The sequence below is a fragment of the Passer montanus genome, unplaced genomic scaffold (assembly GCF_014805655.1).
Source record: "Passer montanus isolate IOZ18808 unplaced genomic scaffold, ASM1480565v1 scaffold82, whole genome shotgun sequence".
Taxonomy (NCBI): domain Eukaryota; kingdom Metazoa; phylum Chordata; class Aves; order Passeriformes; family Passeridae; genus Passer; species Passer montanus.
In genome coordinates this window covers 1661758-1679811 of record NW_024373479.1, presented here as the reverse complement: position 1 = coordinate 1679811, position 18054 = coordinate 1661758, and the positions used below count along the sequence as shown (strand labels likewise).

Here is an 18054-nt window from a genome sequence, read left to right as displayed (position 1 = left end):
TCTGAAAACCAAATGGATGCCACCCTGACTTTGTGTCCCTTTCTTCATAGTATGTGACATGTCATTTCAGGACCACGATTCTGGCACAGAGGAAATCTAGCTTCCAGATATTACTTCATGACAAACTCAGAAATTCATGAATCTAACTTAAAATTTTGATTAAAATTTAAAAAAAAAAATCGTATTTTTCAAAATAATAAGAGACTTTTTCAGCTGAATTTAACCCTTAATTTGTGGAAGTATTTTCCATTTGGCCAAAAGCTTGTCCATCCAGCTAGTCTGGAGAATATTCAATCAAAATACTTATTTGCAGAGGCTCTAGTGCATGTGAAGACAAGAGCCAAAAACCTGCCCAACATCCTGGTGTCCTGGGATGCCAATCAATGGATTTGATCCCAAAGAGAGATTTTAGCATGGTTTTACCATACCTGATCCGCATCCTTGGGCACTGCAAATTTGCTGACAACTTCATCACAATATGAGCCTGATAATTCTGACTTGTATGGAAAAAATTATTACAAACAATTGTTTGGTGGCCCAGACTGAGAGAGGTTGCATATTTCTCTAATAGGCAGAGCACATATAAAGGCTAAGTCTCAAGGTTACATAATTCTCCAGCTTCAAAAGCAGGGAGTCACAATTTTATAAATTTTACAAACTGGGGCATACAGCAGTGCAAGAGTTGTTACATGCAGCTCATAACTCAGGGAAAAAAAAAAATTAGAAGCACTACAAGCAACATGGAACTTCACAACAAAAATCCAATTTCCAGTCTCTACACATTTCACATCCTAATAGCTACAGGAATTTCATGGGACCAAAATTTTTGGATCCAAACACCATATTCCCCTTTAATCCAAAGTTTAGTGGTTTTGGTTTTTTTTCTTAATGTTAAAGAGGACACAGGCAGACACTTTTAGACTAAATAATTTCAGAGAACTCTTACACTAAAAAAAAAAAAAAATTTCAGCCAATTTTCAGAGACTGTCAGCACACACACTCTGTTCTGGTTTGCTCCTTGAAAACTGCCTGGATTCCCCACAATGCTGTCCCCTGTCTCACTTCTGTACAGGACAGGTTTTCTGTATGGTTTTGGTTTAGCCAGAATGTGTTTCAGTGCAGGATATGCTGCCCAATTAGAAAATACATCATGCATTTTTCTGATTTTCTGGGACTATCATCCTAGCAAGTTTCCTAAATCAAATGTCCCACTTTCCTCTCCATTAGTACATTTTTCTCCAGCCTATTTTGCCTTGTTTTCCTGCCCTTTCAATACCACTTAGCCGCTTAATTCCTCATCCATCACAAAAACTTAGATCACCCTGTGCTGTGCAAGGTGTCTCTCGTTATGTTCCCTTTCCCCCCTCTCACACATCCCAGTCCCCCTGAGCAGACTCCAGCAGCCTGGAAACCAACACCTCTAATTCTGCCTCAAATCATCTTAATCCCCCCCAGTTCTCAATTTGGGTGTCATAATCCTCTCCATCAAATCCTTCTACCAAGGCTCTACGTGCACTCAGCCACAAAATAACTTTGATTTGCAGTCATGTTTGCCTCAGGTGGGAACTCCAGCCTTCACCTAAAGCCATCTGTGAGGGAAATGCCACAGCTCTTACTCTGGCCCAGACTGGCTGCATTTGAAGGACTACAGCCCTTGGTAAGAAAACACCACACATTTCCTTTTTTCAGCCTTTTTTTTTTAAATCTTTCAATTTATCTCCTTAATTTTGGCATTATAAATAGCACTCTAGTGCTCAAGGCATCTTAGTTCACTTCAAGCACCTGTATCACACAGAGCAGACTACAGATACAACAGAGAGACAAAATCCCAACCCTCCTTGGCCATGTCCTTCTTCATGAGTGAGAGATCTGCCATAGGCAGGAAAAGAAACCCCTCCAATGATGTTCCCCCTTCTCATCTAGCTGCTTAACAACTAGCAAAAAAGCATTTAATGCTTTATGTGGGACAGCAAGGGTCAGAGGTGGGAAAAACAAGGGAAATTTGGAGATTCATCTTTTACTCAGCTGGCTTTTAGGGCTGTTCACTCTGGTTTGGGTCCATCCCTCACCACCACACCAAGAACTCAAAGAGCACCAGGACCTGCACCCAAGGTCTTTATTGCTAGACTCATTTTCTGCAACTTTATCTGAAGTGCCATAATCATCAACTTTAAGACTTTTATCCAACACCCAGGGCCAAGACAGAGAGCTAAAACCTTGCAGAATCAAGAGCTAAAAGAACTCTTCTCTCTCCTGCTTGCCTTAAAAAGGAAAGACCCCTTTCTAACCAGAAACTTTGCTTTTAATCAGAGTATCTCTCCCAAATTAAGATTACGGATTTACTTATTCTTTACCTCTGAACAGTGTTTGAACACCCTGCTGCTGGGAGTCCAAAAAGTTAAATCCCAGGCAAGAAGTACCAGTTAAAATAAATGTTAAAAAACCAAATGAAGATAAAGAGCATTAATAACTGCAACCACCCAGAACACACCAACCAGCTCTAAAGATTTAAATGTCACAAATGAAAACAGATCACAAAAAAAATAAGATCTCCCCTGAAGGACAGGGAAAAGAGAAAATGTAGACCCAAGGAGGAAAGGCTGACTGTTTACGTACCTGTTTTCAAAATCACTTCAATTCTTTTCAGACACTAGGGAAAGCTGGAGTTGGAGGGCAGGGAAACCAAGTAAATATAAACCTGGAGGCTCCAGAGCCATAACACAGCTCTTCATGACAAGGGAATCTTACTGTTGTCTCCTTTATTAAAAAGGAGTTAATGTTTCATTTGTTTCAATTTGTCATTGAAAGCAAATGACAGCTGCTCTAGGATCACTGGAGTTCATGATACCTTGCTACTGTTATTATGTTTTGATTAAAGTTTGTCACTTTAGGTGTGTCTCAATTATAATGCTCTATGTCAAGATTCTCTTCCCTGTCACAAATATTGCAGATGGTTTATTTCCCATCTATATGTTAGAGAAAAAGGTTAACCTCATCCTTTAAATGTCCTGCTTGGGCACAGAAATTTTCTGTTTGTTTTACATATTAAAGCACAAAAATCTGGAGATAATGCTGCATTTTTAATAAAAATCAGGTTCCTCTGAGTCTGAAAGTGGTTACCTTAAAAAGATGTATTATGTCTACAATCTTGCTAATATCACCTTCTTACACAGCCTGACTGTACAACCTGGTTTCAGATGGGCAGCCCTCACAGGATATTGAATTTAAGCTGCAAGTATTATCACTTCTGTCATATTTGCTATAAATAAAATGGAACAATGTCAAAAGATGCTACTCAGCATGCAGAGGCAGGGATGGAATTTTAAAGGAGCTCTACAAAATTTGCAGCAAAGCCTGCATTAAAAAAAAAAGAATGTAGGTTTTATACAGTGAGGATATTTAAGTGCAGAATTGAGAATTAAAAAACAAACAAACAAACAACCCCACTAAACGGTATTCTAAGAAAAAACTGTTAAAATGTTCAAAAATGAACAGAGAGGCTTCTTCATCTGTTTATGGCCCTGAAGATAAAAAGCTCTAGAGAAAAATTAAAACAAGTCCTAAAGCCATTACAGTTCCATTTTAATAATGAATTTCTCTACACTGACTCGTGCATGCATTATTTGTTGTAGTTATTGCTTGTTTTCTGTATTAGCTTAGGCTGCAAGCTCGACTGCATAAATGTTAACACTCTTAGCAGTTAAAAAACTTTAATTCAGCATCCATCTATGATATTTATGTTCTCTCTCCTCAATCAGTTTCTGAAATTTTAGTTGTAGTTGAATAAAAATGAAAACAAATCTCCCTCTCAATCAAACATTTAAAATAGCATTAAAAAAAAAATTACAGCCTGGTTCAAAAGGTAGTCCTAGGGCAGGATTTTAAAAAAATGCTAATTCAGAGCCATTCCCTGTTTTCATGTAAGTGGGAAATTTGTCACCAGCTTCAGCCAGAGCAATACAGAACTGTAATCAAGGCCTGCAGTGGGTAGAGCTGCCCAAAGACTGAGCTGAAAAGGAAGGCTGTGACAGGGGACACCCCAACTGGCCCAGCCCACTGTGACAGGGATTTGGACCAATGCTTCTGGATGACATTCAAGCTATTCTAAAACCCTTGTCACTAAAATAAACATCCACCTGTGGTACTGGGACCCCCAGACACCCCTCCACCAAGACAGGAATGTTTTGCTGGTAAATCCCAGCAGCTCAAGGCCACCCCCGGTATTTGCACAGAGCACGAGCTGCCTCACTGGGTGATGCCTCAGGTTTTAGCTTTTGTATTTTTCAGATTCTCTGCTGCTTTAGTGTGTGGGTCTGGGCTTCATATTAGGGGATGGTGAGCTCTCTGCACAAAGTAGGGAGAGAAAACAATTCCTGCTCTAGCTGGGGACCAAGGACAAATGATCCAAATCTCAGGCCCAAGAGGAGAAACAACGTGGGCTGAAGAGAGAAAAACAAGAAGGATGGGACTGTATAATCTAAAGATATAATTGGACAATTAACTCCAACATGCAAATGGACCAGAATTTATGAAAGTGAGAGACCCCCTGACCAGTCATCCATTTTGTTACCATTTGGGCTCATTTTGGGTGTAGCCCTGGCTGGGCTCTTGTGCTGCCCAAGGTGGATCCATTGAGGCCTTTTAATAAGTCCCTGCTTTATTCTTTAACTCTGTTTAGTGTCTGTTCTAGGTCAGCCTTCACAAGGCACCAGGGAACAAGCTGCTAAATGAATCCTTAGCCAAAACAATCCTTTTGAGACAGACTACAGCCACTTACCTCATCCACATTCTCAAAGGCATTGATGATGTCATATGGTAAACAGGACAGCAGATCAATCACAAACCACGTCTTCAGGTAGTTCATCCTTATGAGCTTGGGATCAGATATAACCTCTCCCCCAGGGCCAACAAAGGTGGTGTGAAAGTTCAAAACAATGTCAACCAGAAAAATAACGTCCACAACGCTGTCCAGCACCAGCCAGGCAATGTTGTTCTGCTTTGTCTTGAAGGACACGTTATATGGAACCATGATTGCTGTGTAGAAGGTTAGAATTAGGATGACCCAGTCCCAGGTGGTCTTAAAAGCACAATAGTGGAGTATAATGTGTGGTGGAGTCTTTGGAGCTTCTTGCTTGTACTGAGGAAGAATATCAGATCCCAGCTGGAGAACCTGTAAGAGGCAGAGAGGCAAATGTGACTGTTTTCAGTGAATAGGATCCAGTGAGGGGTCTTACAGACTTCTGTGAGGAGCACAGAGACAGGACTGTGTTCATTGGACACTGCAAACCATAGTTTCTAAATAATCTGATTTATTTAGGGATGTGTAGAGGCAGCTATCACTCAGTGAATGGGAGCAGCATGGCACCTGAGGACATTCCTGCAAAAAGGAAGGTCTTTGCAGATGGACTGAGGGGAAACCATGCCAACAGTAAGGGAAGAGAGGCTCCATACAGAGGTTTTGGGTACTGCCACACCAGCAGATACTTTGCAATTAAGAATATAAAATCACAGAATGGTTTAGGTTGGAAGGAACCTAAAAGATGATCTGTCTTCAACCCTCCTGCCATGGGCAGGGAATCTTCCACTAGATCAGGTTGTTCCAAGCCCTATACAACCTGACCTTGAACACTTTTAGGGATGGGGCAACCACACCTTTTCTGGCAACCTGTTCCTGTGCCTCACCACCCTCACAGAAAGGAGTTTCTTCCTAACACATAATCTAAACATGAACACTCATTCAGATTTATATTAGTTACAAGACTAATTCTCAGTGCCTGAACTCTTTTTTTCAATCACTGCTAAGCCAGAGCAACACCCTATGAAAGGTGAAAGAGACCCCAGCCTTGCTGGCTGACCTCCTAAAAGGAGGCATCATGTGCACAAGCTCTGCCTAAAACCCTGCCAATATCACACTTCCTTCATATTTTCTTCAAAAAGTTGTTGTTCCCACAAGCTCAATATCACTAGTGGGTTCTCCTTTATTTCCTGTAATTACTTCTCATTTTTTCTGCATAGGACTATAATCTCCTGCATGCTCACTGCTGTAAAATTGTGGAACTGGAAACACTGCAAAAACCAAGCCAAATTCACTTAAGGCATTCCCAGCTAATCTAATTACCTCTTATCTCAGTCCAACACAAGAAACAAAAGCACAAAGGAATGCACACGTGGCAATTTATTGCACTGACAAATGAAAAATCCCATTTGGGGATCCATCTGGGGATCTGAAGTCTGTATGGGATAAAATAAGTAATTATACCAACTTTAAAACTCATTTCAGCTCTACACCTGCCCCATAATGGGTGATGCACCATGTTTCCAGGATTGAAAACAGCAGCCTCAGCGGTGAAAAGCTGATCAAACACAGGATCCTTCCTCAATGGAGAGGAGTAAATGGCTCTGAATAAACTGTATAATAGCTAAGAATATGAATTAAAGCACCACAGATAGGGATTCTCCATTAATTCTTTGCAGTCTTGTCTTTTAGATGTTTTAAAGAGGAAGCTGTTACTGAGATCAGACAGTAAAAGTCTGGCTCTGCTAAAAATCTGCTCTCCAGGAAACACCAAGGGACAACTACAGCTGCCTCCCTCATTCTGTGATGGAGGATGTGGCTCCCCAAGATGTCAAATCTGGGCCAGGGTCAGGCTGAAGGGATGCAAACCTGCCCTGCCTACCTGGTCCCACCCTCCCTAAGCCCACATTCAGCAATCAGGATCTGCAGGGAAAGTCAGTGGAGCTGACACAACGAAAATCTAACTTGTTACGTTAATTAGCCATTTCTTTTCTACAGGGTCAGCAGAATTGCACAGATTTATCCCATGGCCAGAAGAGCACTGGATTCACTACACAGGCAGCAGGGAGAGAGCAGCAGAGACCTCCAGGAGCCCGTGGCTGCTCCCTTTGCCAGCAGCCCCGTGTCACACCAGCCCCTTTGTCACACAAAGCCCTCTGTGGAGTGGTGTGGTCCCAGTGGCACTTGTCAGAGACAAGCACACATGCCAAACCCCTGGTGAGACCCATAAAACATCCAACTCCAGGTGTCCAGGACAGACTCACTGTCAGCACTTCTATAACCACTGCAGCACACTGAACTTTTTGGTGAATCCACGGGGTTTTCCCTGGAATTAAAGCAGCAATCAACACAGTCATTTTCTCACAGCTGCCTTGTGAAAATTTCTTTCAAAGCGAAAATTTCCACCTGCACTTAACACACCATTTTGGCTTTGCCTCATAATTTGGTTGTTATCTCCAGATATCTCTTTGGACACATCAGTGTCCAACACTTCACTGATAAATCAGCACTGGGACTTCTTTCCCTGGTTTCTCCAGGCCTGTTTGTTCCCTACCTTGTTCACTGGGGCAGGAGCTGGAAATGTCCTCACTAGAGCTAGAAAAATAAACAACTTAGGGCTCAAGCAGAATGCAATTAACATATGCTTGATAGTTCCCTGTGCCTCTGGTGGTGGAGTGCTTGGGAGCTCGCACGATGCTGTAAAAGCATAATTATTATTCTTAACATAATCTCATGCTGTTTGACATGGTGAGTGGGTGGCAAGTGGCTGTGGAGACCACTGAACTATAATGATTATTTCTTTCATGCTGCATGGATTTTTAATCACCAAAGAATACACAATATCTTGTTAGTCAGCTGCATTCACCACAGACTGTCTCAATTATTCCTGTGTACAGCTAATAAAAATGACTGGTAACTGTTAAGTCTGATAAGGTGAGCAGCACATTCTGCAAGGGATGAGCTATCAAGATAATGCTCCTCCTCAGATACAGAAATATGGAAATACAATGGTGAACCCTCCCTCAGTCTGCCTTCCTCACAGCACTGTGCCTACAATGCACTTTCCAGCCACAAACTACTTTTAAGAGAGGAATTTGCACACTCTCCAAGCAACTGCTCCTGAGTATGACCTCATCCCAGCTATTCCTGAGCACACCTACTCCCTTACCTGAGGTTTTGCTGCTGCCTGATCTAAATCTCCCTTGCCATTTTTTTTCCCTCTAGCTATAGTGGTCCTGGTGAACAATTTCCTCCCTCACTCTACGCAGCTGCTTTGGACTCCTTTGAATATTGTTACCATAATATCTTCTCCAGCCTTCACTTCTTTTTCCAGACTAAACCAAGAATGGCTGCAACTGGATTTACAGGACACTGAAACACCATGAATGTGAAAAGAATGAGGTGTCAGTAATCCAGCATTTATTCAAGTTATAGGTATGGAATCATTCAAGGGAAAAGGCCACACTGACAACACCTGAAAACTGTGGGTTTCCATTCTGATAATTTGAGATTTTTATTGTCCAAGTCCACTAAAACCAGAAAGGTAATGAAAACAAAACACCAAAAAATCAAACATTTAAAGCTGCTATCAGTTCTAACTCAAGGAGAACCTCAGGTAAGGGAGTGGAAAGTGCATTGTAGGCACAGTGCTGTGAGGAAGGCAGACTGAGGGGGGGTTCACCATTCCTGTACCCATTTTCCATATTTCTGTATCTGAGGAGGAGCATTATCTTGATAGCTCATCCCTTGCAGAATGTGCTGCTCACCTTATCAGACTTAACAGTTACCAGTCATTTTTATTAGCTGTACACAGGAATAATTGAGACAGTCTGTGGTGAATGCAGCTGACTAACAAGATATTGTGTATTTTTTGGTGATTTAAAATTAGAAATCCATGCAGCATGAAAGAAATAATCATTATAGTTCAGTGGTCTCCACAGCCACTTGCCAGGATAAGTTCTCTGGCACAGGGCTGTCTTTTTTCAGTAGCTCATATATTTTGACCCTGTATTTTTGACCAATTTATTTTTCATTACCAGTGGATGTGAAGATGAAAGCAGTATTTCTGTTTCAGAAGTTAACCTGAAGATATTCACTTGTTGAACCACCTGCACTGTTAAGGAGATATTTGCAACCTGCCAAAGAGTTCATTTCATCAGTTCTGAAGACAAAAGTGATGAGGGGAATATTGTAGGACTGGCTTTGCAGGAAAGTCAAGATCAGGGTATATATGCAGGCATCGGGGACCCAGACTGGGATGCTTCCATAGAGGTTCCTCAAACAATCCCACTTTCCTGGGAGAGGGACTCAAGGACATCAATCCTGGCTCCATGCTCCAGCACAGTAGAGAAGCACACCATGCACCTCAATTTAAGGAATAAACAGGAAGCTGAGGACTGTGTGCACAGAAATAGTATTATTTAAATAAAGTGTTTTTATGACCTGTCCTAAACACGTGAGCTTGCCACGTGGTGCTGCTTTCCGACAAGCAGCAGCGAGGCTGAAAAAATCAGAGTCAGGAAATATTTTCCTCTAAGAACATCCTTTCCCAGTGGGAATTAAGGTGGGTTTTCTTCCCCCCACCTCCCCAGGAAGGGAGCAGGCTGGTGTCCAGCCCACCTACCTCGGCCAGGCGGGAGTGCTTGTGCACCACCTCAGCCTTGTTCATCGGCGTCAGCTGCTGCAGGACGCTGCGGCTGTTGGTCAGCGCCCGCGTCAGCCGGGCAAACTTGGTCCAGCCTGCAGGGAAACAAGGGAACCGTGTCAGAAATCACACCACAGCTACCCAGGCCTCACGCAGTGCTAGTAAAGCTCCTTTCTGCTCAGTGAAATTCAGTCTCAGAGCTGAATGGTTTCTCTAAACTGAGAAGCTTCAGGCTCCGGGCTTGAAGACTTTGCAAAAGGGAAAATTCTGCTCCTTCAAGGCAACACAGGTAAATGTGAAAGGAATCAAAGCATTCTTTCTTCTGCCTTCTGGAGACATTGTGTTAGAGGGATGACATTCTGTTTTCAGCCTTCTGGGGACATTCTCTGCTGCTGAAATCTAATTCTAAGCCACTGAAGTTCATGCAAAAGCTTCCCAGGCCTGCAAATCCTGCAGAAGGAAAATCCTTCCCCGCTACAGAAAGGCTCCTGCTGATTCAGGACCACTGGAGCAGCCCCAGAAGTCTGACCCTTAAGTCTTTACTGTTTTTTGCCCCAGCTAAACTTCAGGGACAAAAATAAACTGGAAAAAAAAAAAACAAAACCAAAAAAAAACCCCAAAAAGACTGCACCAGCAGCAATGCTTCAAACAAAAAAAAAAACCAAAAAAACAAAAACAAATAGACTGCACCAGCAGCAATGCTTCAAACCAAAAAAAAAAAAAATCATTAAGCATTTAAAGTCAGATTAAGAACTTGATTTCAAATGGCATTAAGAAATAAATTTAGCTATTATACTAATGATAAACATCTGCTTTAACTGTAGCCTGGGACCCACACAGTGAGCTGCCCCTGAGGAACATTTTCCTGCAGCACCCAGCAAGGAGCAGCATGTTACTGACAGCAGCACCAGCCCAGGGACATTTCAGCAAGTCTCTCCTGCTGGAAAAACACCCCAGTGTTTGTGACGGTGTGGATGCATCAGTGGATGGAGTAGATGGGTGCAGCAAAGAAAACACCAGGATTTCCAGCAGTGTAGCACCTCAATATTGGGCAGGAAAATTGAAAATCCAAGTATCTTTAGGAGGGAAACATATTCCCAAGGACACGGAAGAAGATGATGAACATTCAGTTTAGCCAGGTGTAATGTCATTGTTTTATCAGAGAGTTGTGGATAAAATATCAAACAAGTTACAGACAGGAGAGGGGTTCAGGAGAACATTTAACTTTCATTTAATTTGAATGCTGAGTAGTGAAAATCAGGAAAAATATTCATATCTGAGAAAGGAAACATAGCATTTCTACATTAGAATCATCACAGAATCACAGAATGGTTTGGGTTGGAAGGGACCTTAAAGATCATCTCATCCCAACCTCCTTCCAAGCCATAGACAGAGACTCCTTCCACCAGACCAGGTTGCTCCAAGCCCCCTCCAACCTGGCCCTGAACACATTTCCAGAGATGAGCTACAACTGCTCTGGGCAACCTGTGCCAGTGCTAGGCTTATATTTAAATGCCTTTTGCTGATAGGAGTCAGGGACCTGGAATGTTAAGGGAAGCCCTGAAGTAGACGAAATAACAAGCAGGGAACAGAAAAGACAGTAAAATTTCAAGAAAAAATGATGTACAAACTTGGCTTTGCCATTTACCACATACAAGAAAAAATGATGTACAAACTTGGCTTTGCCATTTACCACATACATATCGCGTCCACTCAAATGTAAATCCATTGTTCACCATTTAACAATCAGAACAGCTTAAAATATCATGACACGCCACCAGCACTGCACAAACATTTGTGTCTGGCTATTTATACATGACCTCAAAAATGCACATAAAAAATTCACTGGGAAAAGGTAAAAAATAGAAGCATTTTATTAACTTTTCAAATGTAAACTTTAAATGTGAGCTTTGGATGTGTCTCATGCTTCTGGAGCTTACAGGGATATTCAATTAGGAATATGCACTTTCTCTATTTAACAAGGTCAAGGCAGACTACAGTGATCTGTGAACTATTAATTTCTATTTAAAAAATCCTTGCACTTTTCCTTTTCCTAATTGTCTATAAAACTGCAGGAAGAAGACAGCTTCAAGACAGAAGTCAGAACTGTTCTTTATTTTTCTAAACCAGCAATTTCAAAGACCAAGTGAGCCTGGTAACAGCATTGTGACAGCTCTGCCCCAGCATTTCTAGTAATTGCTGGAGGCCACATTGCACGCAGGTGATTTATTTTGGGTCACTGCAAACACACAGGAAGAAGCAGGTAAAAAGAGCAGCTTTCCTCCAAGAAGGTGTTCACTCGCTTCCAGTCCTGGACAGGTACTCACACACTCATGTACTCAGTCATGGTCCTCTTCCCCTGGAAAAATATTTCCCTGTGGTCCAGAAGGACTAATATGGACTAGTCCCCAGCCTTTATTTTGTCATCCTGCCTCACAGCTGATATGAGAGTGATGGAAAGTGCCCAGAAAAAACAAAACCACCACAGACAAACTGCTGGGTGCAGCCCAAATCACCCTCGTTTGTCACATCCCAGCATTGTCAGCTACTCCAGCTTCTGACAGGGACGTGGGGATGTACAGCAGGGAGAGGTAAAAGCCCTGTACCTAAGGAGGTACAACCCCATGGACCAGTACCTGCTGGGAAGTGGTTTGGCAGAAAATGGTGTGGGGATTCCCAGAGGACAGAGCTGAACCTGTCCATGGTGGAAATCCCTGGCTGAGTGAGACACAGAACTGCCAGCAGGTCCAGGACGGTGATCCCTCCCATCCCCTCCTCACTGCTCAGCCCAGTTCCTGCACTGAGGAGGATTTGGAGAAGAGTCAGAGGCTGGCAATGACAGGAGAGGGCTTCATGCACTCTAGAAATCCTCTGTCATGGTGCTTTGCAGGCTGAGAGATCCCTCTCATACAAACACGGGGTTTAAAATGCCCCTCTTATAAAAGCAGAACTGGTAAGAAATCCCTTGTCACTGTTTCAGGAAAGAAAAGCATCTGTCCTGCATTAACCACAAATGCAGAATTCCTGGGGAAGTTAGGGAAGATGCAGCAGTAAACTGCATGCCAGACAACAGCAACCCTTTTGCTGTAAAAATAAAAAAAGAGGAAAAACTATGATTTTTTTCAAATCCTTCTTTACCACCACATGAGATCATCAATGTCGTGTGAAAGAAAGAGGCCCCACATTTTAGCATTCAAAGTTACCATTCTGCTCATCTGCTGTGACCTCTTCTTTTCACAGGACAAACCATTTCATCGTGTCCTTTCTCCACCAAGGCCAAAGCTTTGCTTTGTGCCAGAGCAGACCTTCTGCAGAACCCTTCCAGCCTCATTTAGAGACTTCACATTTCTTTCAGCCCTGTGAAGCCCATGATTCTGGACACTGGAAGCACAGAATACACTAACATGACTTTTTTCTCCAAATCAGCACCAAGTCCATCATTATTTCACCTGCTCCAATCTACCCATCTGCAATAGTGTGAAAAAAAGTACCAGGATCTTTTGTTTCTTATTTACAACCCGAGAGAATGGAAAACACAGCAACAGCAAGATGCTGGGTTATGAGTGGGAAGGTGAAAATGCATACAGGCTGCCTTGTGTCTGAAATAATCTGCACAGGGAACATTTCTCTCTTTCTTGACCTTGTTGTAGACTAGACAAGTTCAGAATTATATTTAAAACCAATGCCTATGTTTAAATAGACCAGGGGAAATTTGCATAGCTGCCTACTGCTGTCAATGTTTCTTCAAATGATTCTCTCCTTTCTTTTCCTCTTTAGACAGACACTTGAAAAGAATGATAATTTTATCCCAAGTATTAGTGACCGCCTGTCCTCACAGATATTTTCAGTCTGGAAGGAGTAAAGGAGATGCACAAATAGCAGGTGCAAGAAGGGCAGAAACAAAAATGTACTTATGAGAAAATGCAACACTTTTGATGCTCTCTTCAGCTCAGCTGGATTGCATTTTTTTTCCACAACAATGCCTGAACAGTAGCACCCTGAACTTGCAGCACTGCACTCACATTCTTGGGAAAAAAAGCATCATCATCATCATCATCAGATCACACACCAGATCAGGCCAGCAGCTGCTTCTCCTTACAAGCAGTTAAACTGGGTGTTCCACACAAAGATGTGAACCACCTCGAAAGGAAAATTCTGGAATAGTCATAAAATTATTGTTTCCCCTGGTTCTCTTTAATTACTTTCTTATCCAGGGACAAAATACGAAGCATTTGTTCCCCTGCTTTAAAAAAAACCCTCATGATCTGCATTCATTCTCAGGCTCCAAAACAATGATCTCTTAAACAGGAACCTAGCAAAATATTTGCCTGTTTCTATCCATTATCCAAGTAAAATTACTGCATTCTCAGTAAACGTGAGGTTTAACAGTTACAAGAACAGGACACGAAGAAGGCAAGCATGCTGACAGACACAGGCTAAACTACTCTCTGCCCTTCCAAGCTGGCAACTTCCTTCTTCCTCCATGAATTTTACACAAAATTAAATATTTTACATCCACTATTCTCTATGCCTCTTGCCCTAAACCAGACTGCCAATTTGACAGCCCTCTGACTGTGGGTCCAACTGAGACAGAGATGACTTTGTGGTGTCCTTCACACAACAGCTGAGCCAGAGGTTTCTCTGAAGAGAAATAAAAACAGGAATACCAAATTAATTTTTAAAAAAGGTATTTCTTCTAAACCTTAGATGCTGTGACAGTGATTGAAGTTGTTGATGCTGTGACAGGATGCCTGGGGGAGTGCAGGAGCATGAGGGCAGGTAGGGAATAGTCAGGTGAAGCAGACAGAGCACCCAAACACCTCCTCAGAGGAGGAAAAGCTTTCCAGAAGGGTCTGAGGTGCTCATTTAGCCACTCAGTGGTTTATGAATGTATAGATTCACTACAGAAGCTTCATGGTGCCTGAGGGGACAATGGCATTTCAGGGTTAGAACTCAATCCTTTTCTCCCTCCACCAGCAGAAAGTCCAAACTATCCCACTCACTACAGCACTGCCTTTCCATCAGCTCCTCCTCCAACAACAGCAGCGTTATGCCCACACATCTTTCTCCCTGAGATCCCAAATCCATCATTCTGTTTTACACTGGACAGCTGGGATGGGCACATCTGTGCAGCATCTCTGGGATGGGCACAGCTCTGTGGCAGCTGCTCTGCAGCTCCACTGCCGCCCTCGCTGCTTTCTCTGCGTGCAAAATCCTTTCCAGACTCTTTTAGAGACTTCATATTTCTGCCAGCTGCACCCTTGCACTGCCACAGGGACCCCTCTCTGCCCTTCTGGTCAGCAGCCTGCTCCCCAAAAACACACCCTGCAGATGGGTGCAGCACACAAACACCCCCAGGCAGCTCCAGCGCTGCTCCTCACCCCTGCTGCCTTCCCTGGGCAGGGACAAACGCCAGCCAGGTCCAAGGTGTTGATGCAGTGTATAAAAAAATGTGATGTTGATGCAGAGGTGTTGATGCAGAGCATAAAAAAACCCAAAAAAAACAGTAATATCTGTCCAAAGAAAGTGCAGCAAGGGAGGCTTCCCCAAGCAGAAGTGATGCTGGAATGGATGAGACAGAATCATTGAATCGTTTAGGTTGGAAAAGACATCTGAGACTCTTTCCTGAAGGTTATGTGGAGATCTTGGAGTCAGAAGGATTTCCAAGCTCACACAGCTCATGAAACAGAAAATATTTTCAAATACAACTAAATGCAAGTGATAAAACCTTTAGAACTCTCACCATAATTTAATTAAGAGTTGAAAATTTGCAGTCTCTCTGACTGGGTTTGTGTACAGTTCCAAATGCAGATCTAACCACCTAGCTAGCAGCCACACTGAAAAAAAACACATTTACTTCATAAACTACATTATGTTATTTTAAAGCTAAATTCATACATCAGAGTTTATGAAGAGTTTGAAATCTCAAGGTGAAATGTTAATGTTCTTTATGGTGCACTTGCTCTGAAAAACCTCAACATGACTAGCTCCCCCTAATAAAGCATTAATGTACCTCTACTGGGTTGCAATTAACCTTTTTGTCAGGGTTTGTCTGGTCTTAAATAATGATGACTTTTTAATCAGTATAATAGGGAATTATCCCCTACCTTAGATTACAGGGAATACACTTGGGTTAAGAATTATATTCTGTGTGAAAAAAAACAATTGTAGAGGGCAATTCCAGCAGTGCTTGTGTTGATTCCTGCACAGGGAACAGATCCCAGCCATGGAAAGATTGTTCTGATGTCATTGTGAAGCACAAAACAGTTAACATGCAGAATGCTTAAATAATACATAATTTATGACTTACCCACAAGAGCAAAGAGACAGCACTGCTCAGAGTTAGGAATTCAATTGGTAGCACAGATCATCCTTTGGCATAAATAGTTAGCATGTATAAATCCAAACTATTTCTAGACTCTCAAGCAGTAAAATCATGACAATGGCTGGCTGTTTGCTCTTTACTGCAGGCAAAGTATGTCTGAAAGAGTTCACTGTCTCTTTGAAAAACTTGATAATCCCAGTACTGGGCTTTTAGAGACAGAGGGGAATAAACAGGATTCCCGAATAAACAGATTAATAGTCAAACATTGTTCAGTCATTCCCATGGTGCAGTAAAAAATATCTCTGAACTTAGAGTCTATTAAAATGAAATTCAAAATATTGGGATAAATTTCTGGAATTGAAACTCTGTGTGTTCCACTCTCTGCAAATGCACTGCACTGCTGGGATAATTTTTACATCCAACCTCCCTTCTTGCTCAGTGTTGTCTTCCCAGTTACCATCCACCCACTGCAACTGCTGGGGAGCTCAGTATGGATGAAGAACTAATGGGTAATCTTGGGCATATCATTTTACCTCTCTGAGCTTCAGAGCTTCTCCTCCTTAAAATGAAGATAATGCTAATTACCTAATTTGCAAGCCATTTTGAGATCTACTGATAAGGAGAGCCAAGATTTATATAACTCTAGACTACACAAGGCATACATTTTAAAATTACAAAATATTTTTTTATTCAATTCTCAAATAGCCTTAAATGTACAGTGCCCAACTATTTACATTTCACTTTTCTGCAAATAAGGCTAAACTTTATACACAAACACGGGGCCACTGGGGAATTACTTCCCCTAAGTGTACAAAAACAGGTGCAAATTTTGGGGAAGAAGAAGGGGGAAAAAACACTAATTTCTGTAAATATCAGTTAGCTGCTGGTTTTTAGGAATTGGTCAGACAGCAAAGTGCTCATCCCATCACATCACCTCATCCTGGCTCTGCATTTGAATCACCCCAGAGACACGGAGTGGCCAAAGCCTCTTGCACAGCAATCTTCACCAAACTGACCCTTGTGTGACACTCTCAACAAGATATTGAGAGCACACAGCTCAGTAAATTACAGGTTAAATGGGTGAAGAATTTATTACTTGGTAAGTATCAAACAAGGAGCAGTGGAAAATAGTAAAAATTTATTACTGGGATCCTTCCAGACACCAGTGGCCAGGCATCCTGTTCAGTGCTTATCTCCAGGGTATGCAAGTCCTTATAAAATGACTGATAGAAGTGTCAAATGACAGGAGGATTAGAGGAATGTTAAAAGCACTGAGGACAGTCAAACAGAATGATGTGCCTGATGCCTGGACACGTGCCATTAGAACACATTTTAAATGGAAAACAGTCATCCAGAAAAAAGCAACGAAAATTGTAACTCCAGCACAGGAGGGGGAAATGTCCCAAGCAAGACAAGGTCTGAAAAGGATCCAAAGGTCTTGGTAGATGAGCAATTCAGCATGTAATTGGCTTTGGCAAAAGTCACCTACTCCTTGGATACATAACAGTAAAAACTGGGCTTGGAGGCTGAGCAATGAGCAATATTGAGGAATTAGCTGGAAACCCACCCAGCCACAATAATTGCTGCAGAAACTCACTGGGGACCTGGGAGGATGAAATCCAGGCCACCACAGCTTCATCCCTGCTGCTGCCAATGAGCTGGATTAAAGGGCAGCTGAAATATCCATGTATCTGCCATCACCAGACCTCCAAATTCAGTCTAGACAGAGGTTTAAGGAGCAGAACTCATTTACTTTATCAAATGGAGGCACAGTGATGAGCTGATTATATGTGTAAATGCCTTAGTGGGACTTCCTTAATACAGTGAGAAAAAAGACATAAGAAGATGCCACTGCAAGAAGCTGAAGCCAGGCTAATTTGACACTTCTTTAATGCCAAAAGCCTAATGGAGAAGCACAAAACATAGCAAGCAAAGTAGTGGATGCTCAGCCTCTTCTAAATCAATACTGGATGCCTCCCTGGAGGGGATGATTTAGTTACACACAAGTTCATGGGTTCAGCAGAGGAGCAACTTAGTGAAGTGGAATGCCCTGTGTTACACAGATCAGACTTTTAAACCCCACCACATTTATACTTATTATTTTAGATTTGGCTAATGATGAGTGTTCAGTTTTCTACACACTAAGTGTATCCATCTACAAACAGCTTCTGCTTCAAAGATCAGCTTCCAGTTTAATTCAATCTCTCACAGGGCTAGATTTCATTTCAACGGGATTTCATTTTCATTGCACATTAAACTTCCAGAAATTTGCGGACAGTTAATGTGCAC

At 42.1% G+C, this 18054-nt stretch overlaps 1 protein-coding gene across 1 annotated transcript in view; it reads right to left on the bottom strand.

Annotated features, from left to right (window-relative positions):
- KCNH5 (potassium voltage-gated channel subfamily H member 5) overlaps window positions 1–18054 on the bottom strand; it is a 147099-nt gene that overhangs the window by 101567 nt on the left and 27478 nt on the right. Inside the window, exons 5-6 of the mRNA XM_039733062.1 lie at window positions 9420–9535; window positions 4778–5170 (exon numbers count right to left, since the gene is read on the bottom strand). Coding sequence (XP_039588996.1) covers window positions 4778–5170; window positions 9420–9535 — 509 coding nt within the window. The remainder of the gene's footprint in view (window positions 1–4777; window positions 5171–9419; window positions 9536–18054) is intronic.